This window comes from Salvelinus alpinus, chromosome 5, assembly GCF_045679555.1.
Source record: "Salvelinus alpinus chromosome 5, SLU_Salpinus.1, whole genome shotgun sequence".
Taxonomy (NCBI): Eukaryota; Metazoa; Chordata; class Actinopteri; order Salmoniformes; family Salmonidae; genus Salvelinus; species Salvelinus alpinus.
The window spans coordinates 2,999,402-3,024,491 of NC_092090.1; the positions used below are offsets into that span (position 1 = coordinate 2,999,402).

The 25,090-nt window shown below is 46.5% G+C and overlaps 3 protein-coding genes across 6 annotated transcripts in view; 1 reads left to right on the forward strand and 2 right to left on the reverse strand.

Moving 5' to 3' along the window:
* LOC139575416 (GATOR2 complex protein WDR59-like) overlaps positions 1-741 on the reverse strand; it is an 83,495-nt gene extending 82,754 nt beyond the window's left edge. For all 3 annotated transcript variants that reach the window (XM_071400364.1, XM_071400363.1, XM_071400365.1), the window contains exon 1: positions 609-741. In XM_071400364.1, the coding sequence (XP_071256465.1) occupies positions 609-662 (54 nt within the window). In that variant the 5' untranslated portion in view covers positions 663-741. The remainder of the gene's footprint in view (positions 1-608) is intronic.
* LOC139575422 (RNA-binding protein NOB1-like) lies at positions 722-9,810 on the forward strand. Of its 2 annotated transcripts, XM_071400373.1 has the most exons (10): positions 722-876; positions 1,117-1,249; positions 1,416-1,549; positions 2,526-2,597; positions 2,969-3,133; positions 3,735-3,980; positions 4,280-4,377; positions 5,739-5,760; positions 6,025-6,147; positions 9,244-9,810. In XM_071400373.1, exons 1-10 carry the CDS (start codon positions 781-783, stop codon positions 9,505-9,507), a joined length of 1,353 nt encoding a protein of 450 aa, XP_071256474.1. In that variant the 5' UTR covers positions 722-780; the 3' UTR covers positions 9,508-9,810. The 2 variants fall into 2 exon arrangements, with proteins under 2 accessions (XP_071256474.1, XP_071256473.1); XM_071400372.1 differs by lacking the exon at positions 5,739-5,760 and having other exon boundaries at positions 6,003-6,147.
* On the reverse strand, positions 9,811-25,047 carry LOC139575418 (conserved oligomeric Golgi complex subunit 8-like). Its single transcript, XM_071400366.1, has 7 exons — positions 24,530-25,047; positions 22,118-22,325; positions 21,263-21,514; positions 21,087-21,156; positions 20,353-20,864; positions 18,810-18,978; positions 9,811-10,734 (listed from the first exon to the last, which is right to left on the reverse strand). Exons 1-7 carry the CDS (start codon positions 24,856-24,858, stop codon positions 10,055-10,057), a joined length of 2,220 nt encoding a protein of 739 aa, XP_071256467.1. The 5' UTR covers positions 24,859-25,047; the 3' UTR covers positions 9,811-10,054.
* Between the last annotated feature and the right edge of the window lie 43 nt (positions 25,048-25,090).

A 25,090-nucleotide genomic window follows, 5' to 3' on the forward strand; every position in this document is an offset into this window, starting at 1 on the left:
GGGTACCGGTACAGAGTCAATGTGGAGGCTATATACAGGGGGGTACTGGTACAGAGTCAATGTGGAGGCTATATACAGGGTGTTACGGTACAGAGTCAATGTGGAGGCTATATACAGGGTGTTACGGTACAGAGTCAATGTGGAGGCTATATACAGGGTGTTACGGTACTGAGTCAGCAGTGAGCACGTTTTGCTTGTATTTGTTTTCATGCTAAATATTGCTGAGAGAACTTGTGCACGGAACAATGTCTGTACACTGGATGTGTGATCTGGTGGAACAATGTCTGTACACTGGATGTGTGATCTGGTGCGTTTGACCTGATGAAACAAAACAATGTCTGTACACTGGATGTGTGATCTGGTACATTTGACCTGTTGAAACAAAACTTCAACAGTCCTGCGACTGAGTGTGACATCATTTAACTGTGACACATTGCAGGTACTCTCTGACTACTCAGAAAGATAACAGCTCCCACTGTTTTCCACTAGGAACAGCATGACAACACCACAGACAGAAGGGGAAAGTTATACATCTCTTTGGCATCACATTGCGCATTAGCTAGCTACATGTCCCCACCTCTGAATTAAACCCTGTTTTACTCAAGTACCTGCGCGTCTCGCAATTCCACGACCACAGTCTCACTACTCCAGCGAGCCGCCATCTTCCTCTCCCGCAACAACACCAACAAGACGTCACACCACGCCCCTTGTCTCTCAAATCACGGACAACGCGAGAACTACTTCCTGTCTTCTGATTGGTTGGTTGGGTGATGCTGCGTGATGATGCTGCGGACGTCGCTATCCAAGATGGCTGCTACCATGGTGGAACATGTTGTCGTAGATGCGGGAGGATTTCTAAAGAAAGCTCCTCTTCAGGTGAGGTTTAAACTTCATCACATATCAGTTGCGATGTTCTTCAGGTGTTACGTCCCCCGGGATCAGAAGTATTTCATGTGAATAACCTTTTATCACAAACTGCGTGCTTGATGTCAGGTCTGGATAGCTAGTTAACGTGGTTCATCCTGTTTAAATGGCCACATCAACATCATGTAGCTGCGTATATTATCATTTATACATTGCTGTATATATATCTATTTATATATGTTTATTTTCTAGGAAATCGGGAAGAATATCTACACCCTGAAGGACGTAGTAGAGGAAATTAGAGACAAGCCAACGCGGAGGAGTCTGTCAGTCCTCCCATATAAACTCAACTTCAAAGAGCCGTACCCAGAGGACATCAGATTAGGTAGCTAAGGTTTTTTAAATGACACATTTGTTTGATTTGTCGTACTGGATATTTGTTTTTGTAGACACTCTCTGCATCTCCAGCAGCACTTCTATAGTTGTTGGTGGTACTGAACATATTGTCATGAATTGTAACGCCGGTACTGAGTGTTGCTGTCTGTGTTGAGTGACCGAGTTCTCCAAGAAGACTGGAGACTACCCCAGCCTATCTGCCACAGACATCAAGGTGTTGGCTCTGACATACCAGCTGGAGAGGGAACACGTTGGGACGGACCACCTGAGGAAAGAACCTGAGGTCAAGGTAAGACAGTGATCAATGAGACCCCAAATGGAACCATATTCCCTTTCTGCACTACGTAGGGAATAGGGTGCCATAGGGCTCTGGTCTAAAGTAGTGCACTACATAGGGAATAGGGTGCCATAGGGCTCTGATCTAAAGTAGTGCACTACATAGGGAATAGGGTGCCATAGGGCTCTGGTCTAAAGTAGTGCACTATATAGGGAATAGGGTGCCATAGGGCTCTGGTCTAAAGTAGTGCACTACATAGGGAATAGGGTGCCATAGGGCTCTGGTCTAAAGTAGTGCACTACATAGGGAATAGGGTGCCATAGGGCTCTGGTCTAAAGTAGTGCACTATATAGGGAATAGGGAGCCATAGGGCTCTGGTCTAAAGTAGTGCACTATATAGGGAATAGGGTTCTATAGGGCTCTGGTCTAAAGTAGTGCACTATATAGGGAATAGGGTTCCATGTGGGACACAGCCAGTTAAAGGGACTAGTTAACGCACAGAACCCTAAGTAGCCTCTGGCAGCCTGGCTACCCGGACTAGTCACATTGTGTAAATAAACTTTGACTTGATGTAAGTGGTCCAGTGGGTCCACATCACTGACATGTCGTCTGTGGTCAGGTCCAGTGGGTCCACATCACTGACATGTCGTCTGTGGTCAGGTCCAGTGGGTCCACATCATTGACATGTCGTCTGTGGTCAGGTCCAGTGGGTCCACATCACTGACATGTCGTCTGTGGTCAGGTCCAGTGGGTCCACATCATTGACATGTCGTCTGTGGTCAGGTCCAGTGGGTCCACATCATTGACATGTCGTCTGTGGTCAGGTCCAGTGAGTCCACATCATTGACATGTCGTCTGTGGTCAGGTCCAGTGGGTCCACATCATTGACATGTCGTCTGTGGTCAGGTCCAGTGGGTCCACATCATTGACATGTCGTCTGTGGTCAGGTCCAGTGGGTCCACATCACTGACATGTCGTCTGTGGTCAGGTCCAGGTATCCAGTACAAGGAGACATCCAGAGGCTCCCGTCGGCGTGGCAGGATTCCACTTCCCCTCTAAGGTACAGTCCAAAACAATGACATCAACTCTGTTGTTAACCAGAGTACTGGTCTGTAGTACTGATCCAGAGTACTGATCCAGAGTACTGATCCGGATGCATGTTGAGATGTGAGACGGAGTTCTGATCCGTAGTCCTGATCCAGAGTACTGATCCGTAATACTGATCCAGAGTATTGATCCGGAGTACTGATCCAGAGTACTGATCCGGATGCATGTTGAGATGAGACTGAGTAAATTAACAACCTAAAAAATCATCTAGAACAACCATGTGGGATGGGGAACCATGTGGGATGATCATTAGTACAAATCAACCACTTTTGTCAACATCTACAATAGTAGTTAAGAGTTCTCCTCTCCTCCTCCATGGTCCAGAGGCCAGCTGATGGGCTGTTCAGTGGCAGACAGAGGCCAGCAGCACAGACGCCAGCAGCACAGACACAGCACAGCTATAACCCTCCAGAGATCGCAGAGTACAACAGCTTCCAGTTCTGGAGGAACCCTCTGCCCTGCTTCGACACTGACCTGCTGGATCTAGTGGTGAGTAGAACACACACGACCTCTGACCTGCTGGAACTAGTGGTGAGTAGAACACACACGACCTCTGACCTGCTGGAACTAGTGGTGAGTAGAACACACTACCTCTGACCTGTCATCAGGGTTCCTGTCCTACTGCAGTTGACCTCTGAGCAACACGTCATCAGGGTTCCTGTCCTACTGCAGTTGACCTCTGAGCAACACGTCATCAGGGTTCCTGTCCTACTGCAGTTGACCTCTGAGCAACACGTCATCAGGGTTCCTGTCCTACTGCAGTTGACCTCTGAGCAACACGTCATCAGGGTTCCTGTCCTACTGCAGTTGACCTCTGAGCAACACGTCATCAGGGTTCCTGTCCTACTGCAGTTGACCTCTGAGCAACCTGTCATCAGGGTTCCTGTCCTACTGCAGTTGACCTCTGAGCAACACGTCATCAGGGTTCCTGTCCTACTGCAGTTGTTGAGGGATTGAACCATGTGATGGAAACGTTTAAAACATTGGACAGATTGACACGCAGTCGTCAGACATGCGATTCACAATGAATCACCTTTCTCTCTGAATAATTGTCGGTGCTGATGATGTGGTCCTTGTTATTTACCTGCAGGACATTCAGGACCTGTCAATATCAGACGGAGCAGCGGACACGGTCCACACAGAACCTGAGACCGGGACCGGGTCAGAGGAGCACGGCAGTGGGTCAGAGGAGGAGGAGGAGGAGGAAGATGAGGAGGAGGATGGCGGAGGTTGGATCACCCCTAGCAACATTAAACAGGTTCAGATGGAGACGGGGATCTGGGCGTCGCCTGCGGACATTAAAGTGGCGTGTCTCACCACCGACTTCGCTATGCAGGTACCGAGGCCCAAACGGACCCCTATTCCCTTGATAGTGCACTACTAACCAGGGCCCATAGGTAGTGCATAAGTAGTACACTATAATAGGGAATTGGGTTGCCATTTGGGACTTAAGATTCTGGTTAAATGAACTCGGAATAGTTCGGCAAACTCATCTTTGTCTACGTCACTGTGAGTGGTAACAGTTGACGTTGATATTTACAGTTGATTAAGTTCTGTTGAGACCCATTTTTAGATTCTACATTCAGAATCATTCAGTTGGTCGGACTGTTGACCGAAACGGATTTTGTTCAACAGAACGTCCTGATTCAGATCGGGCTCCATGTCCTCTCTGTGAATGGGATGCTCATCAAGCAGGCCAGGAATTACATCCTGCGATGTCACGCCTGTTTCAAGTGAGTACCTCCTTTTAGCACTAAATAAAAACCAAAAGAAAACCCAGCCGTTGATGTCACCAGGACCAGTTTAGTAATTAGACAACTTTTTAAATATGAGGAAACTTATACTCAACCTTGGTCTTTAAAACAGTTACAGCGTTTAACAACTCTTGGGCACGTGAGACGGTAGCATCCCACCTCTTCAACAGCCAGTGAAACTGCTGGGCGCCAAATTCAAATACAGAAATACTCATTATAAAAATTCAGAAAACAAAACATATTTTACATAGGTTTAAAGATTAACTTCTTGTGAATCCAACCACGGTGTCAGATTTAAAAAATGCTTTACGGCGAAAGCATACCTTATGATTATTTGAGAACATAGCCCACTACACAAATCATTACAAACAGTAGCCAGCAAAGTAGAACAGTTACACAAGTCAGAAATAGAGATAGAATTAATCCCTTACCTTTGATGATCTTCATATGGTTGCACTCAGCAGACATTCATTTACTCAATAAATGTTCCTTTTGTTTGATAAAGTCTCTTTATATCCAAAAACCTCCGTTTTGTTCGCGTGTTTTCTTCAGTAATCCACAGGCTCAAACGCAGTCAAAACAGGAAGACAAAAATCCAAATAGTATCCGTAAAATTCATGGAAACATGTCAAATGATGTTTATATTCAATCTTCAGGTTGTTTTTAGCCTAAATAATTGATAATATCTCAACCGGACAATAACGTCGTCAATATAAAAGGTAAACAAGAAAGGCACTCTCTCGGTCTCGCGCATTAAAAAGCTCTGTGACACTTTAGGGTCCACTCATTGAGACTGCTCTTACTTCTTCATTTTTCAGAATACAAGCCTGAAACAATTTCTAAAGACTGTTGACATCTAGTGGAAGGCATAGGAACTGCAATTTGAGTCCTAAGTCAATGGATACTGTAATGGCATTGAATAGAAAACTACAAAACCCCCCAAAAAATGACTTCCCGAATGGATTTTTCTCAGGTTTTCGCCTGCCAAATCAGTTCTGTTATACTCACAGACACTATTCTAACAGTTTTGGAAACTTTAGAGTGTTTTCTACCCAAATCTGCCAGTTAAATGCATATCATATCTTCTGGGCCCGAGAAGCAGGCAGTTTAATTTTGGCATGCATTTCATCCAAAATTCCGAATGCTGCCCCCTACCCTAGAGAAGTTAAGAGGTTTAATTAAACGGTCTGGTCTTCTCTTTGTCGTAGGACCACCACCAACATGAATAAGGTTAAGAGGTTTAATTAAACGGTCTGGTCTTCTCCTTGTCGTAGGACCACCACCAACATGAATAAGGTTAAGAGGTTTAATTAAACGGTCTGGTCTTCTCTTTGTCGTAGGACCACCACCAATATGAATAAGGTTAAGAGGTTTAATTAAACGGTCTGGTCTTCTCTTTGTCGTAGGACCACCACCAACATGAATAAGGTTAAGAGGTTTAATTAAACGGTCTGGCCTTCTCTTTGTCGTAGGACCACCACCAACATGAATAAGGTTAAGAGGTTTAATTAAACGGTCTGGCCTTCTCTTTGTCGTAGGACCACCACCAACATGAATAAGGTTAAGAGGTTTAATTAAACGGTCTGGTCTTCTCCTTGTCGTAGGACCACCACCAACATGAATAAGGTGTTCTGTCCACACTGTGGCAACAGAACGCTGAAGAAGGTGGCCGTGACAGTCAGCGAGGACGGAAGCATCCAGATGCATCTCTCAAAGAACCCCAAAGTGCTCAACCCCAAAGGGAAGAGGGTAAGTGGATGAATTGGTACCAGACCAGACCCACATCACACTGTGGTAGGAAACATTATCAACCCCAAAGGGAACAGGGTAAGTGGATGGATTGGTACCAGGCCCAAACCAGACCCACATCATACTGTGGTAGGAAACATTATCAACCCCAAAGGAAACAGGGTAAGTGGATGGATTGGTACCAGGCCCAGACCCACATCATACTGTGGTAGGAAACATTATCAACCCCAAAGGAAACAGGGTAAGTGGATGGATTGGTACCAGGCCCAAACCAGACCCACATCATACTGTGGTAGGAAACATTATCAACCCCAAAGGGAAGAGGGTAAGTGGATGGATTGGTACCAGGCCCAGACCCACATCATACTGTGGTAGGAAACATTATCAACCCCAAAGGGAACAGGGTAAGTGGATGGATTGGTACCAGGCCCAGACCCACATCATACTGTGGTAGGAAACATTATCAACCCCAAAGGGAACAGGGTAAGTGGATGGATTGGTACCAGGCCCAGACCCACATCGTAGGAAACATTATCAACCCCAAAGGGAACAGGGTAAGTCAGTTGGGGGGAAACGGGGGGGATACCCAGTCGGTTGGGGGGAAACGGGGGGGATACCCAGTCGGTTGGGGGGGAAACGGGGGGGATACCCAGTCGGTTGGGGGGAAACGGGAGATACCCAGTCGGTTGGGGGGGGATACCCAGTCGGTTGGGGGGGGATACCCAGTCGGTTGGGGGGGGATACCCAGTCGGTTGGGGGGGGATACCCAGTCGGTTGGGGGGGGATACCCAGTCGGTTGGGGGGGATACCCAGTCGGTTGGGGGGGATACCCAGTCGGTTGGGGGGGAAACGGGGAGGATACCCAGTCGGTTGGGGGGAAACGGGGGGGATACCCAGTCAGTTGGGGGGAAACCAAGTCATTTGAGGGAAACTGACTAGGTAAACCTTTCAGTTACTAGTCCAACACTCTAACCACTAGTCTACCTGCTGGTTACTAGTCCAACGCTCTAACCACTAGGCTACCTGCTGGTTACTAGTCCAACGCTCTAACCACTAGACTACCTGCTGGTTACTAGTCCAACGCTCTAACCACTAGACCCCCCCGTTTCCCCCCAATGTACGCTCTCTCTGTTCCCCGTAGTACTCCCTGCCACAAGGGGGCAGACTAATGTACGCTCTCTGTTCCCCGTAGTACTCCCTGCCACAAGGGGGCAGACTAATGTACGCTCTCTGTTCCCCGTAGTACTCCCTGCCCCTGCCACAAGGGGGCAGACTAATGTACGCTCTCTGTTCCCCGTAGTACCTGGGGCAGACTAATGTACGCTCTGTTCCCCGTAGTACTCCCTGCCACAAGGGGGCAGACTAATGTACGCTCTGTTCCCCGTAGTACTCCCTGCCACAAGGGGGCAGACTAATGTACGCTCTCTGTTCCCCGTAGTACTCCCTGCCACAAGGGGGCAGACTAATGTACGCTCTCTGTTCCCCGTAGTACTCCCTGCCACAAGGGGGCAGACTAATGTACGCTCTGTTCCCCGTAGTACTCCCTGCCACAAGGGGGCAGACTAATGTACGCTCTGTTCCCCGTAGTACTCCCTGCCACAAGGGGGCAGACTAATGTACGCTCTCTGTTCCCCGTAGTACTCCCTGCCACAAGGGGGCAGACTAATGTACGCTCTGTTCCCCGTAGTACTCCCTGCCACAAGGGGGCAGACTAATGTACTCTCTCTGTTCCCCGTAGTACTCCCTGCCACAAGGGGGCAGACTAATGTACGCTCTGTTCCCCGTAGTACTCCCTGCCACAAGGGGGCAGACTAATGTACGCTCTGTTCCCCGTAGTACTCCCTGCCCCAAGGGGGCAGACTAATGTACGCTCTGTTCCCCGTAGTACTCCCTGCCACAAGGGGGCAGACTAATGTACGCTCTGTTCCCCGTAGTACTCCCTGCCACAAGGGGGCAGACTAATGTACGCTCTCTGTTCCCCGTAGTACTCCCTGCCACAAGGGGGCAGACTAATGTACGCTCTCTGTTCCCCGTAGTACTCCCTGCCACAAGGGGGCAGACTAATGTACTCTCTCTGTTCCCCGTAGTACTCCCTGCCCCTGCCACAAGGGGGCAGACTAATGTACTCTCTCTGTTCCCCGTAGTACTCCCTGCCACAAGGGGGCAGACTAATGTACGCTCTCTGTTCCCCGTAGTACTCCCTGCCACAAGGGGGCAGACTAATGTACGCTCTCTGTTCCCCGTAGTACTCCCTGCCACAAGGGGGCAGACTAATGTACGCTCTCTGTTCCCCGTAGTACTCCCTGCCACAAGGGGGCAGACTAATGTACGCTCTCTGTTCCCCGTAGTACTCCCTGCCCCTGCCACAAGGGGGCAGACTAATGTACTCTCTCTGTTCTCCGTAGTACTCCCTGCCCCTGCCACAAGGGGGCAGACTAATGTACTCTCTCTGTTCCCCGTAGTACTCCCTGCCCCTGCCACAAGGGGGCAGACTAATGTACTCTCTGTTCTCCGTAGTACTCCCTGCCACAAGGGGGCAGACTAATGTACTCTCTGTTCCCCGTAGTACTCCCTGCCCCTGCCACAAGGGGGCAGACTAATGTACTCTCTGTTCTCCGTAGTACTCCCTGCCCCTGCCACAAGGGGGCAGAGTAATGTACTCTGTTCCCCGTAGTACTCCCTGCCACAAGGGGGCAGACTAATGTACGCTCTCTGTTCTCCGTAGTACTCCCTGCCACAAGGGGGCAGACTAATGTACGCTCTCTGTTCTCCGTAGTACTCCCTGCCACAAGGGGGCAGACTAATGTACTCTCTGTTCCCCGTAGTACTCCCTGCCCCTGCCACAAGGGGGCAGACTAATGTACTCTCTGTTCCCCGTAGTACTCCCTGCCCCTGCCACAAGGGGGCAGACTAATGTACTCTCTGTTCCCCGTAGTACTCCCTGCCCCTGCCACAAGGGGGCAGACTAATGTACTCTCTGTTCCCCGTAGTACTCCCTGCCCCTGCCACAAGGGGGCAGACTAATGTACGCTCTCTGTTCCCCGTAGTACTCCCTGCCACAAGGGGGCAGACTAATGTACTCTCTGTTCCCCGTAGTACTCCCTGCCCCTGCCACAAGGGGGCAAACACGGCAGCAACCCCCACCTGGTGGAGGACCAGCGCTTCCCCCAGCAGCGTGTGTCCCGTAAGGCCCGCCAGAAGACGGACGTCTTAAACCCAGACTACCTGGCCGGGGGCGGCTCACCTTTCTCTGACCACGACATCTACAGCCGCTCTGCCAACCTGCACATCACAGACGGAGCTGGCGGAGGGGGGCGGAGGAGGGCCAACCCCAACGCTGCCCGCAAGAAGAAATGTTGAAGAAGCCATCTTGAAGAGGCGGAAGCCATCTTGAAGAATCTGAAACCATCTTCTACACAAGTTCCACTAAACAGAAATCCCAGCAACTGAACAGTGAAGATAGCTGGATTTAATACTGATGTTTTTGTATAAAATTACAATTTTTAAAAAAAGGTTAAACTTAATGAATTCCATGTTCGAATAATGTTATACGGTAACTACCAAGTTTGTAAAAGCCTGAAGGTATTTGCACTTTCTAGGCTTGTGTATGAAACCTGCTCTGACATTTTTTGATGCCCCTAATTAAAACACAGTTTGAAGACATTTCAGTTTTGGATATATTTTAATCATGAACATCCATCTTACAGTAGAAATAAACTATTTTAAAATGTATTACATAGTTAAGCACATTCTCCAACCAGTCATACCCAGATTAGATGGCAGTATATACAAGCTAAAGCATTGGAAACATTCCAGGAAAGGGTAAATTGTTAAATGAACTAGTCAAAATGCTTATTAACTGAGATTCAAGGCTATTGTTAGTCTACCTAGCCAACACTCCTGAGGGTTAACTCTCTGCTACTTCTGGGTTTACCTCAGGCTCTGATGGCTCACTGTTTACCTCAGGCTCTAGGACTGGGTTATGTTCTGGGGCGGTCAGTACAGGCTCTAGGACTGGGTTATGTTCTGGGGAGGTCAGTACAGGCTCTGGGACTGGGTTATGTTCTGGGGAGGTCAGTACAGGCTCTAGGACTGGGTTATGTTCTGGGGCGGTCAGTACAGGCTCTAGGACTGGGTTATGTTCTGGGGCGGTCAGTACAGGCTTTGGGGGATTCAGTATGGCCTCCAACTCAGGGTCGTCCTGTACTTCACGGTGGCTGTCAGCCCTTGGTCTCTCTGGGTCGTCCAGTACAGGGTTAGGGTCATTCAAAATGGCTTCCAGTTCAGGGTCAGAGGTCAGACCTGTCTCGGACACAAACTCAGTAGATATGGTGGATGAGACCATGGGATCCTCCTCTACAGGTTCCGGGCCTGCTATCGGTTCAAGACCAGGAAGTCCCAGGTTGTCAACAGGAAGTGTCGGTTGAGGATCAGCTGTGGTGAGACCGTCCAGCTCAAGACTGAGGTCTTCTACCATCGGAGTCACCGTCTCCCTCTTGGGAAGAACAAACGCCAGAGGCTCCAGGACTGGACTCACGTCAATACAACCCAGACTGCTGTACTGGTGGACTTGAGTTGGAGGGACACCTGGAGGACAAAACCCATGTTTCACATGACTATAGAGGTTGTTACTGTGGATGTTTCACATTACTATAGAGGTTGTTACTGTGGATGTTTCACATGACTATAGAGGTGGTTACTGTGGATGTTTCACATGACTATAGAGGTTGTTACTGTGGATGTTTCACATTACCATAGAGGTTGTTACTGTGGATGTTTCACATTACCATAGAGGTTGTTACTGTGGATGTTTCACATGACTATAGAGGTTGTTACTGTGGATGTTTCACACATGACTATACAGGTTGTTACTGTGGATGTTTCACATGACTATAGAGGTTGTTACTGTGGATGTTTCACATGACTATAGAGGTTGTTACTGTGGATGTTTCACATGACTCTAGAGGTTGTTACTGTGGATGTTTCACATGACTCTAGAGGTTGTTACTGTGGATGTTTCACATGACTATAGAGGTTGTTACTGTGGATGTTTCACACATGACTATACAGGTTGTTACTGTGGATGTTTCACATGACTATAGAGGTTGTTACTGTGGATGTTTCACATGACTATAGAGGTTGTTACTGTGGATGTTTCACATGACTATAGAGGTTGTTACTGTGGATGTTTCACACATGACTATACAGGTTGTTACTGTGGATGTTTCACATGACTATAGAGGTTGTTACTGTGGATGTTTCACATGACTATAGAGGTTGTTACTGTGGATGTTTCACATGACTATAGAGGTTGTTACTGTGGATGTTTCACATGACTATAGAGGTTGTTACTGTGGATGTTTCACATGACTATAGAGGTTGTTACTGTGGATGTTTCACATGACTATAGAGGTTGTTACTGTGGATGTTCACATGACTATAGAGGTTGTTACTGTGGATGTTTCACATTAGCATAGAGGTTGTTACTGTGGATGTTCACATTACTATACAGGTTGTTACTGTGGATGTTCACATTACTATACAGGTTGTTACTGTGGATGTTCACATTACTATACAGGTTGTTACTGTGGATGTTCACATTACTATACAGGTTGTTACTGTGGATGTTCACATTACTATACAGGTTGTTACTGTGGATGTTTCACATTACTATAGAGGTTGTTACTGTGGATGTTTCACATTACTATACAGGTTGTTACTGTGGATGTTTCACATTACTATAGAGGTTGTTACTGTGGATGTTTCGCATTACTATACAGGTTGTTACTGTGGATGTTTCGCATTACTATAGAGGTTGTTACTGTGGATGTTCACATTACCATAGAGGTTGTTACTGTGGATGTTCACATTACCATAGAGGCTGTTACTGGGGATGTTTCACATTACCATAGAGGCTGTTACTGGGGATGTTTCACATTACTATACAGGTTGTTACTGTGGATGTTTCACATTACTATAGAGGTTGTTACTGTGGATGTTTCACATTACTATAGAGGTTGTTACTGTGGATGTTTCACATTACTATAGAGGTTGTTACTGTGGATGTTTCACATTACTATAGAGGTTGTTACTGTGGATGTTCGCATTACTATACAGGTTGTTACTGTGGATGTTCACATGACTATAGAGGTTGTTACTGTGGATGTTCACATGACTATACAGGTTGTTACTGTGGATGTTTCACATGACTATAGAGGTTGTTACTGTGGATGTTTCACATGACTATAGAGGTTGTTACTGTGGATGTTTCACATTACTATACAGGTTGTTACTGTGGATGTGTCACATTACTATACAGGTTGTTACTGTGGATGTGTCACATTACTATACAGGTTGTTACTGTGGATGTTCACATTACTATACAGGTTGTTACTGTGGATGTTCACATTACTATAGAGGTTGTTACTGTGGATGTTCACATTACTATAGAGGTTGTTACTGTGGATGTTCACATTACTATAGAGGTTGTTACTGTGGATGTTTCACATTACTATAGAGGTTGTTACTGTGGATGTTCACATTACTATAGAGGTTGTTACTGTGGATGTTTCACATTACTATAGAGGCTGTTACTGTGGATGTTTCACATTACTATAGAGGCTGTTACTGTGGATGTTCACATTACTATAGAGGTTGTTACTGTGGATGTTCACATTACTATAGAGGCTGTTACTGTGGATGTTCACATTACTATAGAGGTTGTTACTGTGGATGTTTCACATTACTATACAGGTTGTTACTGTGGATGTTTCACATTACTATACAGGTTGTTACTGTGGATGTTTCACATTACTATAGAGGTTGTTACTGTGGATGTTTCACATTACTATAGAGGTTGTTACTGTGGATGTTCACATTACTATACAGGTTGTTACTGTGGATGTTTCACATTACTATACAGGTTACTGTGGATGTTTCACATTACTATAGAGGTTGTTACTGTGGATGTTTCACATTACTATACAGGTTGTTACTGTGGATGTTTCACATTACTATAGAGGTTGTTACTGTGGATGTTTCACATTACTATAGAGGTTGTTACTGTGGATGTTCACATTACTATAGAGGTTGTTACTGTGGATGTTTCACATTACTATAGAGGTTGTTACTGTGGATGTTCACATTACTATAGAGGTTGTTACTGTGGATGTTCACATTACTATAGAGGCTGTTACTGTGGATGTTCACATTACTATAGAGGTTGTTACTGTGGATGTTTCACATTACTATACAGGTTGTTACTGTGGATGTTTCACATTACTATACAGGTTGTTACTGTGGATGTTTCACATTACTATAGAGGTTGTTACTGTGGATGTTTCACATTACTATAGAGGTTGTTACTGTGGATGTTCACATTACTATACAGGTTGTTACTGTGGATGTTTCACATTACTATACAGGTTACTGTGGATGTTTCACATTACTATAGAGGTTGTTACTGTGGATGTTTCACATTACTATACAGGTTGTTACTGTGGATGTTTCACATTACTATAGAGGTTGTTACTGTGGATGTTTCACATTACTATAGAGGTTGTTACTGTGGATGTTCACATTACTATAGAGGTTGTTACTGTGGATGTTTCACATTACTATACAGGTTGTTACTGTGGATGTGTCACATTACTATAGAGGTTGTTACTGTGGATGTTCACATTACTATACAGGTTGTTACTGTGGATGTTCACATTACTATAGAGGTTGTTACTGTGGATGTTCACATTACTATAGAGGTTGTTACTGTGGATGTTTCACATTACTATAGAGGTTGTTACTGTGGATGTTCACATTACTATAGAGGTTGTTACTGTGGATGTTTCACATTACTATAGAGGTTGTTACTGTGGATGTTTCACATTACTATAGAGGTTGTTACTGTGGATGTTCACATTACTATAGAGGCTGTTACTGTGGATGTTCACATTACTATAGAGGCTGTTACTGTGGATGTTCACATTACTATAGAGGTTGTTACTGTGGATGTTTCACATTACTATACAGGTTGTTACTGTGGATGTTTCACATTACTATACAGGTTGTTACTGTGGATGTTTCACATTACTATACAGGTTGTTACTGTGGATGTTTCACATTACTATACAGGCTGTTACTGTGGATGTTTCACATTACAATACAGGCTGTTACTGTGGATGTTCACATTACTATAGAGGCTGTTACTGTGGATGTTCACATTACTATAGAGGTTGTTACTGTGGATGTTCACATTACTATAGAGGTTGTTACTGTGGATGTTCACATTACTATACAGGTTGTTACTGTGGATGTTTCACATTACTATACAGGTTGTTACTGTGGATGTTTCACATTACTATAGAGGCTGTTACTGTGGATGTTCACATTACTATAGAGGTTGTTACTGTGGATGTTCACATTACTATAGAGGTTGTTACTGTGGATGTTCACATTACTATAGAGGTTGTTACTGTGGATGTTTCACATTACTATACAGGTTGTTACTGTGGATGTTCACATTACTATAGAGGTTGTTACTGTGGATGTTTCACATTACTATAGAGGTTGTTACTGTGGATGTTCACATTACTATAGAGGTTGTTACTGTGGATGTTCACATTACTATACAGGTTGTTACTGTGGATGTTTCACATTACTATAGAGGTTGTTACTGTGGATGTTCACATTACTATAGAGGTTGTTACTGTGGATGTTCACATTACTATAGAGGTTGTTACTGTGGATGTTCACATTACTATAGAGGTTGTTACTGTGGATGTTCACATTACTATAGAGGTTGTTACTGTGGATGTTTCACATTACTATAGAGGTTGTTACTGTGGATGTTTCACATTACTATAGAGGTTGTTACTGTGGATGTTCACATTACTATACAGGTTGTTACTGTGGATGTTCACATTACTATACAGGTTGTTACTGTGGATGTTTCACATTACTATACAGGTTGTTACTGTGGATGTTTCACATTACTATACAGGTTGTTACTGTGGATGTTTCACATTACTATACAGGTTGTTACTGTGGATGTTTCACATTACTATACAGGTTGTTACTGTGGATGTTTCACATTACTATAGAGGTTGTTACTGTGGATGTTCACATTACTATAGAGGTTGTTACTGTGGATGTTCACATTACTATAGAGGTTGTTACTGTGGATGTTCACATTACTATAGAGGTTGTTACTGTGGATGTTCACATTACTATAGAGGTTGTTACTGTGGATGTTTCACATTACTATACAGGTTGTTACTGTGGATGTTCACATTACTATACAGGTTGTTACTGTGGATGTTCACATTACTATACAGGTTGTTACTGTGGATGTTCACATTACTATACAGGTTGTTACTGTGGATGTTTCACATTACTATACAGGTTGTTACTGTGGATGTTTCACATTACTATAGAGGTTGTTACTGTGGATGTTCACATTACTATAGAGGTTGTTACTGTGGATGTTTCGCATTACTATACAGGTTGTTACTGTGGATGTTTCACATTACTATAGAGGTTGTTACTGTGGATGTTCACATTACCATAGAGGTTGTTACTGTGGATGTTCACATTACCATAGAGGCTGTTACTGGGGATGTTTCACATTACTATACAGGTTGTTACTGTGGATGTTCACATTACTATAGAGGTTGTTACTGTGGATGTTTCACATTACTATAGAGGTTGTTACTGTGGATGTTTCACATTACTATAGAGGTTGTTACTGTGGATGTTTCACATTACTATAGAGGTTGTTACTGTGGATGTTCGCATTACTATACAGGTTGTTACTGTGGATGTTCACATGACTATAGAGGTTGTTACTGTGGATGTTCACATTACTATACAGGTTGTTACTGTGGATGTTTCACATTACTATAGAGGTTGTTACTGTGGATGTTTCACATTACTATACAGGTTGTTACTGTGGATGTTTCACATTACTATACAGGTTTACTGTGGATGTGTCACATTACTATAGAGGTTGTTACTGTGGATGTTCACATTACTATACAGGTTGTTACTGTGGATGTTCACATTACTATACAGGTTGTTACTGTGGATGTTCACATTACTATAGAGGTTGTTACTGTGGATGTTTCACATTACTATAGAGGTTGTTACTGTGGGTGTTTCACATTACTATAGAGGTTGTTACTGTGGATGTTCACATTACTATAGAGGTTGTTACTGTGGATGTTCACATTACTATAGAGGCTGTTACTGTGGATGTTCACATTACTATAGAGGTTGTTACTGTGGATGTTTCACATTACTATACAGGTTGTTACTGTGGATGTTTCACATTACTATACAGGTTGTTACTGTGGATGTTTCACATTACTATACAGGTTGTTACTGTGGATGTTTCACATTACTATACAGGTTGTTACTGTGGATGTTTCACATTACTATAGAGGTTGTTACTGTGGATGTTCACATTACTATAGAGGCTGTTACTGTGGATGTTCACATTACTATAGAGGTTGTTACTGTGGATGTTCACATTACTATACAGGTTGTTACTGTGGATGTTCACATTACTATACAGGTTGTTACTGTGGATGTTCACATTACTATAGAGGTTGTTACTGTGGATGTTTCACATTACTATACAGGTTGTTACTGTGGATGTTTCACATTACTATAGAGGCTGTTACTGTGGATGTTCACATTACTATAGAGGTTGTTACTGTGGATGTTCACATTACTATAGAGGTTGTTACTGTGGATGTTCACATTACTATAGAGGTTGTTACTGTGGATGTTTCACATTACTATAGAGGCTGTTACTGTGGATGTTCACATTACTATAGAGGTTGTTACTGTGGATGTTCACATTACTATAGAGGTTGTTACTGTGGATGTTCACATTACTATAGAGGTTGTTACTGTGGATGTTTCACATTACTATAGAGGTTGTTACTGTGGATGTTCACATTACTATAGAGGTTGTTACTGTGGATGTTCACATTACTATACAGGTTGTTACTGTGGATGTTTCACATTACTATAGAGGTTGTTACTGTGGATGTTCACATTACTATAGAGGTTGTTACTGTGGATGTTTCACATTACTATAGAGGTTGTTACTGTGGATGTTTCACATTACTATAGAGGTTGTTACTGTGGATGTTTCACATTACTATAGAGGTTGTTACTGTGGATGTGTCACATTACTATAGAGGTTGTTACTGTGGATGTGTCACATTACTATACAGGTTGTTACTGTGGATGTTTCACATTACTATAGAGGTTGTTACTGTGGATGTTTCACATTACTATAGAGGTTGTTACTGTGGATGTTCACATTACTATACAGGTTGTTGCTGTGGATGTTCACATTACTATAGAGGTTGTTACTGTGGATGTTCACATTACTATACAGGTTGTTACTGTGGATGTTCACATTACTATACAGGTTGTTACTGTGGATGTTTCACATTACTATACAGGTTGTTACTGTGGATGTTTCACATTACTATAGAGGTTGTTACTGTGGATGTTTCACATTACTATAGAGGTTGTTACTGTGGATGTTTCACATTACTATAGAGGTTGTTACTGTGGATGTTTCACATTACTATAGAGGTTGTTACTGTGGATGTTTCACATTACTATAGAGGTTGTAACTGTGGATGTTTCACATTACTATAGAGGTTGTTACTGTGGATGTTTCACATTACTATAGAGGTTGTTACTGTGGATGTTTCACATTACTATAGAGGTTGTTACTGTGGATGTTTCACATTACTATAGAGGTTGTTACTGTGGATGTTTCACATTACTATAGAGGTTGTTACTGTGGATGTTCACATTACTATACAGGTTGTTACTGTGGATGTTCACATTACTATACAGGTTGTTACTGTGGATGTTTCACATGACTATAGAGGTTGTTACTGTGGATGTTTCACATTACCAGAGAGGTTGTCGTGGGGGACGTGACAGAGTATTTACCCAGAGAACTGTGCTGGGGGGGACGTGACAGAGTATTTACCCAGTATGACAGAGAGCTGTGCTGGGGGGGGGGAACGTGACAGAGTATTTACCCAGTATGACAGAGAGCTGTGCTGGGGGGGACATGACAGAGTATTTACCCAGTATGACAGAGAGCTGTGCTGGGGGGGGGACATGACAGAGTATTTACCCAGTATGACAGAGAGCTGTGCTGGGGGGGACACATGACAGAGTATTTACCCAGTATGACAGAGAACTGTGCTGGGGGGGGACATGACAGAGTATTTACCCAGTATGACAGAGAGCTGTGCTGGGGGGGGGGGACGTGACAGAGTATTTACCCAGTATGACAGAGAGCTGTGCTGGGGGGGACATGACAGAGTATTTACCCAGTATGTCAGAGAGCTGTGCTGGGGGGGGGACATGACAGAGTATTTACCCAGTATGACAGAGAGCTGTGCTGGGGGGGACACATGACAGAGTATTTACCCAGTATGACAGAGAACTGTGCTGGGGGGGGACATGACAGAGTATTTACCCAGTATGACAGAGAGCTGTGCTGGGGGGGGGGGACGTGACAGAGTATTTACCCAGTATGACAGAGATCTGTGCTGGGGGGGACGTGACAGAGTATTTACCCAGTATGACAGAGATCTGTGCTGGGGGGGACGTGACAGAGTATTTACCCAGTATGACAGAGAGCTGTGCTGGGGGGAACAGGACCTGCAGACAGCGGTTGAGGAAAGGAACCATGTCCTCAGCGAAGGAACAGCAGAATTGGACAAACAGGTCCTTCTCTCGGTCGCTGAAGGCCGTCTCTTCAGCCCGGTGGAACGCCACGATCAGCTTGGTGACCTGGGGAGGGGAGAGGAAGTCAATACAACCAGTCTGAGGGAGGGGGGACCTGGGGAGAGTCTGGGGGGGGGGGACCTGGGGAGAGTCTGAGGGGGGGGGTTGGGGAGAGTCTGAGGTGAGGGGGGGCTGGGGAGAGTCTGGGGGGAGGGGAGGGGGGACCTGGGGAGAGTCTGGGGGGGGGGACCTGGGGAGAGTGAGGGGGGGGATTGGGGAGAGTGAGGGGGGGGGATTGGGGAGAGTGAGGTGAGGGGGGGCTGGGGAGGGGAGGGGGGACCTGGGGAGAGTCTGAGGGGGAGGGGGGACCTGGGGAGAGTGAGGGGAGGGGGGACCTGGGGAGAGTCTGAGGGGAGGGGGGACCTGGGGAGAGTCTGAGGGGAGGGGGGGACCTGGGGAGAGTCTGAGGGAGGGAGGGGGGACCTGGGGAGAGTCTGGGGGGGGGGGGAACCTGAGGGGAGGGAGGGGGGACCTGGGGAGAGTCTGAGGGGGAGGGGGGACCTGGGGAGAGTGAGGGGAGGGGGGACCTGGGGAGAGTCTGAAGGGAGGGGGGGACCTGGGGAGAGTCTGAGGGGAGGGGGGACCTGGGGAGAGTCTGAGGGGAGGGGGGGACCTGGGGAGAGTCTGAGGGAGGGAGGGGGGACCTGGGGAGAGTCTGAGGGAGGGAGGGGGGACCTGGGGAGAGTCTGAGGGGAAGGGGGACCTGGGGAGAGTCTGAGGGAGGGAGGGGGGACCTGGGGAGAGTCTGAGGGGAGGGGGGACCTGGGGAGAGTCTGAGGGGAGGGAGGGGGAACCTGGGGAGAGTCTGAGGGGAGGGAGGGGGGACCTGGGGAGAGTCTGAGGGGAGGGAGGGGGGACCTGGGGAGAGTCTGAGGGGAGGGAGGGGGGACCTGGGGAGAGTCTGAGGGGAGGGAGGGGGGACCTGGGGAGAGTCTGAGGGGAGGGAGGGGGGACCTGGGGAGAGTCTGAGGGGAGGGAGGGGGGACCTGGGGAGAGTCTGAGGGGAGGGAGGGGGGACCTGGGGAGAGTCTGAGGGGAGGGAGGGGGGACCTGGGGAGAGTCTGAGGGGAGGGAGGGGGGACCTGGGGAAAGTCTGAGGGGAGGGAGGGGGGACCTGGGGAGAGTCTGAGGGGAGGGAGGGGGGACCTGAGGGGAGGGAGGGGGGACCTGAGGGGAGGGGGGGGTCTGAGGGGAGGGGGGACCTGAGGGGAGGGGGAGGGGGGACCTGGGGAGAGTCTGAGGGGGGGGGGCCTGGGGAGAGTCTGAGGGGAGGGGGGAACCGTGTCTAGAGAGAACCTGGGACAGCCTAGACGTGTCAATATGGTAACTTTAGCAGCAGACGTAGTGTAGCGTCAGCAGAGACAGACAGGCGTTCGTTACCTTAACCAGGGCGTCCTCCAGATACTCGGTCACCTGCTGGGCCAGACCGAGGGGACAACAGAGCCTGAGGTCGTTGAAGGCCGTCAAGATGTTGTTGAGGAAGCAGGCCAGAGGAGGGAAATCCAGCAGAGCCATGGGGGGCTGGAGGGTGCCTGGCTGGGTACTGGGGGGCTGGACGGTACCTGGCATGGAGCCCCCAGCCAGCATAGAGGGGAGAGAGATCAGAGTATACAGGTTCATGTCGTCCCGGAACGTCTCCACGGCTTCCTCTACAGCTTGACGGAAGGTCTCGGCCGCCACGCGCTGGAACATCGGGGCCAGCTGGCCGCGGAAGTCTGCCCCAACGCGGCTGAAGGACAGGCCGAAGTACATGCACTGTCCCAGCAGGGAGTCCAGGCGTCCTCCCACCCCCCTCTGGAGGTCTCGATCCAGGGTCACCAGGAACTCAGACACCTGCTGCACCACCCAGCCGTGGAAGATGGCCCCTTCGTTCACCGCCTGGCCCGGACCACCTTTCAACACAAGACACCGTACATCACAAGGCTGCCCAGCCAGTGACCTGACACTTCAGTTGGACTATTGACCTGTACTGACGGGCTTTTCCAGAACATATGTACTGTATATTTGTAAATACGTCTTTAAAATAATTATTGTTGTGTATAATCTTAATATTTATGAAAATTGTAAATCGTATCAAATAATTCAGCCTTAAATTAAATGAATCGTTGTGTCACCGGGAGACAGCAGGGGGTCCTCGTCAGAGAAGATGGCTCTGTACTGGGTGATGATGTCAAACAGATGTACCTGGAACAGAGGAAGGACATGTCAGAGAATAGGGGGGGAGTGGAGCATCATTCCTGTTTCCTCGTCCTTCATTCCACCGCTAGATAACTGAAGCCAGGTTACACACGCGACACGCCTCGATGGTCTTGGTGACGTGGCCGTAAGGGTCCTCATCAGGGACAGTGGACAGGATGGAATGGAGCCAGCTGCCCCGCGCCTGCAGGAACTTGACCCGTAGCTCCGCCTCCGTGAACACGTCCATCCTGCGCAGGTAGCCAATCACACGCAGGCACACAGGAAGTTGGGAGTTGCTACGTAGTTGCTGTAACAACTGGTTCAGCATGAGCTGAGCTGACTGACGCACCTCCTGGACGATGCCCTGAAGAAGACACACAGGTCAGAGGTCAGAGAATCACACTGTTACAGTGTTAAGACAAGAGGTATTTCTAGATCTACCACATAGTTTGTCAGACTGAGTGTAGACAAAATTTATATAATAAGGAAGTGGTACGATCTGTAACTCCTAGCTGTGTAAACAGGAAGTGGTACGATCTGTAACTCCTAGCTGTGTAAGCAGGAAGTGGTACGATCTGTAACTCCTAGCTGTGTAAGCAGGAAGTGGTACGATCTGTAACTCCTAGCTGTGTAAGCAGGAAGTGGTACGATCTGTAACTCCTAGCTGTGTAAGCAGGAAGTGGTACGATCTGTAACTCCTAGCTGTGTAAACAGGAAGTGGTACGATCTGTAACTCCTAGCTGTGTAAACAGGAAGTGGTACGATCTGTAACTCCTAGCTGTGTAAACAGGAAGTGGTACGATCTGTAACTCCTAGCTGTGTAAACAGGAAGTGGTACGATCTGTAACTCCTAGCTGTGTAAACAGGAAGTGGTACGATCTGTAACTCCTAGCTGTGTAAACAGGAAGTGGTACGATCTGTAACTCCTAGCTGTGTAAGCAGGAAGTGGTAGTTGGAGCATTAATACCTGGATGACAGGTAGAGACGAGTGCTTCTTCTCCAGTCTCTTGACGTAGGCCGCCAGTTCCAGAGCCTCCTCGTAGTAGCCATTCCGGACGCAGGTGTCCATCAGCTGAGGTATCTCTAAGATCTCCAGGATCTCTGTGTGGCGGTTCAGAGTCAGGCTGTTCATCCTCCGGCTCACCCCGATGTCCTCCGCCTCCTTCACAAAACCCCTAAAGGAGAGGATAGACACCAACAGGTTCTTCATCATGTCAGCAGTCCGTCATAATAAACACTGTTATAACAGTCCATAATAAACACTGTTAACAGTCCATAACACTGTTATAACAGTCCATAACACTTATAACAGTCCATAACACACACTGTTATAACAGTCCATAACACACACTGTTATAACAGTCCATAACACACACTTATAACAGTCCATAACACACACTGTTATAACAGTCCATAACACACACTGTTATAACAGTCCATAACACACACTGTTATAACAGTCCATAACACACACTGTTATAACAGTCCATAACACACACTGTTATAACAGTCCATAACACACACTGTTATAACAGTCCATAACACACACTGTTATAACAGTCCATAACACACACTGTTATAACAGTCCATAACACACACTGTTATAACAGTCCATAACACACACTGTTATAACAGTCCATAACACACACTGTTATAACAGTCCATAACACACACTGTTATAACAGTCCGTAATACACACTGTTATAACAGTCCGTAATAAACACTGTTATAACAGTTCGTAATAAACACTGTTATAACAGTTCATGGAACAGTAACATTCAACGAGATCTAGTGTTGGTTCTAGACAGACGTGAGCCCGGTACCAGTCTGTTTGTTCTAGATAGACGTGAGCCCGGTACCAGTCTGTTTGTTCTAGATAGACGTGAGCCCGGTACCAGTCTGTTTGTTCTAGACAGACGTGAGCCCGGTACCAGTCTGTTGATTCTAGATAGACGTGAGCCCGGTACCAGTCTGTCTGTTCTAGACAGACGTGAGCCCGGTACCAGTCTTTTTGTTCTAGACAGACGTGAGCCCGGTACCAGTCTGTTTGTTCTAGACAGACGTGAGCCCGGTACCAGTCTGTTTGTTCTAGATAGACGTGAGCCCGGTACCAGTCTGTTTGTTCTAGACAGACGTGAGCCCGGTACCAGTCTTTTTGTTCTAGACAGACGTGAGCCCGGTACCAGGATGTTTGTTCCAGATAGATGTGACCCCGGTACCAGTCGGTTTGTGCTCTTGCCAAGTATATTGCTGTCTGGGCAGTATATTGCTGTCCTTGTCAAGCCAAACATGACAATAAGTGACAAGGAGTTGGCATGATAACACAAACAGACTGGAACTCAGGCTAGAGTTGGCATGATTGGCCGTTCTGGCCGCAAATTGGCCGTGAGTTGGCCGTTCTGGCCGCAAGTTGGCCGAAAGTTGGCCGTTCTGGCCGCAAGTTGGCCGTTCTGGCTGCAAGTTGGCTGAGCTGATAGAATGAACGACCAGCCAGCTGGGTAACAACCCTCTATATGTCGGGACTAACGTCATATTGTGGAAGGATGAAATAGTACGAATAAATTCATCAAAATACAGTTTAATGAAAATATTATTTGAATATGATGGTAACACGTTACATAGAAGTGATAATGCCCACGAAACCGGTGTTTGGAGGATACGTTGGCACGGTTTGCCGGTGTTGTGCCGAAAATCTCCCCCCTGCCAGAATCCCCCCCCCTTCCCGTTCTTCACTGCTGCGACTTGCTAGTTGAGATTTCTGCTCTTCACTCCGTTGTCAGTTTAACCTACATTTCACTGATTTTAGTAGCAGAAAGCATTTCTGTCTGCAGTTTTCGGTTTGGCTATTTGTTTCAAGTGTTTGTGGTGTTCTGGCTTGTATGCCGCCCTGGGTGAACCCCCCTTCAGCGCCCGCCCCCGTCGCCCCCGGCAAGATGCGGCCCTGGGCGGCTGCCCACGTCGACCGTATCTAAACCCGCAACTGATTTTGTATTAGTCTATAAATAAATCTCTTTGCCAAAATACGTCATCTCTCCCATGTCTTATTCGACTAGTATTTTTGAAAGTGTAAGGATAATAATTCGGTCATAGTTGTTCTGAAATGTTTATTGCTTGCCAACATTTTACTCTCTCCTCTATGTTTAATATAATAATTATTCATTTCGGTTGTCTATCCTGACGTGAAGCTTGTTCTATATTAAGTATTTGACTGTAGCCACAAAATTAAGGAAATTAGAAAGGGGGGTTCTGGCAAGGGGGAGATTGTCGACCTAACACCTGTGCCAATATATCCTCCAAACACCGGTTTCTCGGGCACTATCACGTAAATAACAGGACATGTCAAAACGACAAAGAGTATTTGGTTAACTTTACCACTAACCTGCATTTTTCACCGAAGCTGGGCAACTTGTCGAGGAGTTTGGAAACACTGCTTTCCACACGGCCAAAGTCTCGGTAAATCTCCTCGGTGCAGTCCGCGGTGCGGATGAACGTCTTGTAGTTGGAGAAGGCGAGCTCCCGGGTCTGCTGCAGTATCTGCGCCCTCTCCTCCGCCAACCGCTCCGGTTCACGGTTTAATTTCTCCACGCCAAACGAACTGAGCTCTGACAAGTAGGCTGCGAAGTCGGGGTTGTCTCTCCAGTTGTCTGGAAAGCTGTCTTTAAATATTGAAGCCAGAATACTCTCATCTTCCACGTCCACAGCGGTCATATTGGAAAGCTGTCACTTCAATACTTCATCTGAATTGTAGTCTTACCGACTCCGATTTACAGCCTTTACACAGGAGTACGAAAACAGGTTGTTAAAATACAATGTTAAGCGTCTGATGTCTATTAAATGGCAATTTAATTCGCAATTTGGCAAAAATTCTAGTCGCTCGCAAACACCAGAGCACAACATCAACAGGCGCATGATTTTGACGTCACTATTACATCCACTTCCG

What these genes read in the sequence shown, in the direction of transcription:
- LOC139575422 (XM_071400373.1), top strand. Translation starts at nt 781, where the DNA reads ATGATGCTGCGGACGTCGCTATCCAAGATGGCTGCTACCATGGTGGAA. An exon ending in CGATGTCACGCCTGTTTCAA is followed by an intron (nt 4,378 to 5,738) that starts GTGAGTACCTCC and finishes TCTTTGTCGTAG; the next exon opens with GACCACCACCAATATGAATA. An exon ending in CCACCACCAATATGAATAAG is followed by an intron (nt 5,761 to 6,024) that starts GTTAAGAGGTTT and finishes AACATGAATAAG; the next exon opens with GTGTTCTGTCCACACTGTGG.
- LOC139575418 (XM_071400366.1), bottom strand. Translation starts at nt 24,858, where the DNA reads ATGACCGCTGTGGACGTGGAAGATGAGAGTATTCTGGCTTCAATATTT. An exon ending in GGACCCCCTGCTGTCTCCCG is followed by an intron (nt 20,865 to 21,086) that starts GTGACACAACGA and finishes TTGTGTTGAAAG; the next exon opens with GTGGTCCGGGCCAGGCGGTG. An exon ending in TGGAGGACGCCCTGGTTAAG is followed by an intron (nt 18,979 to 20,352) that starts GTAACGAACGCC and finishes TCCCCTCCCCAG; the next exon opens with GTCACCAAGCTGATCGTGGC.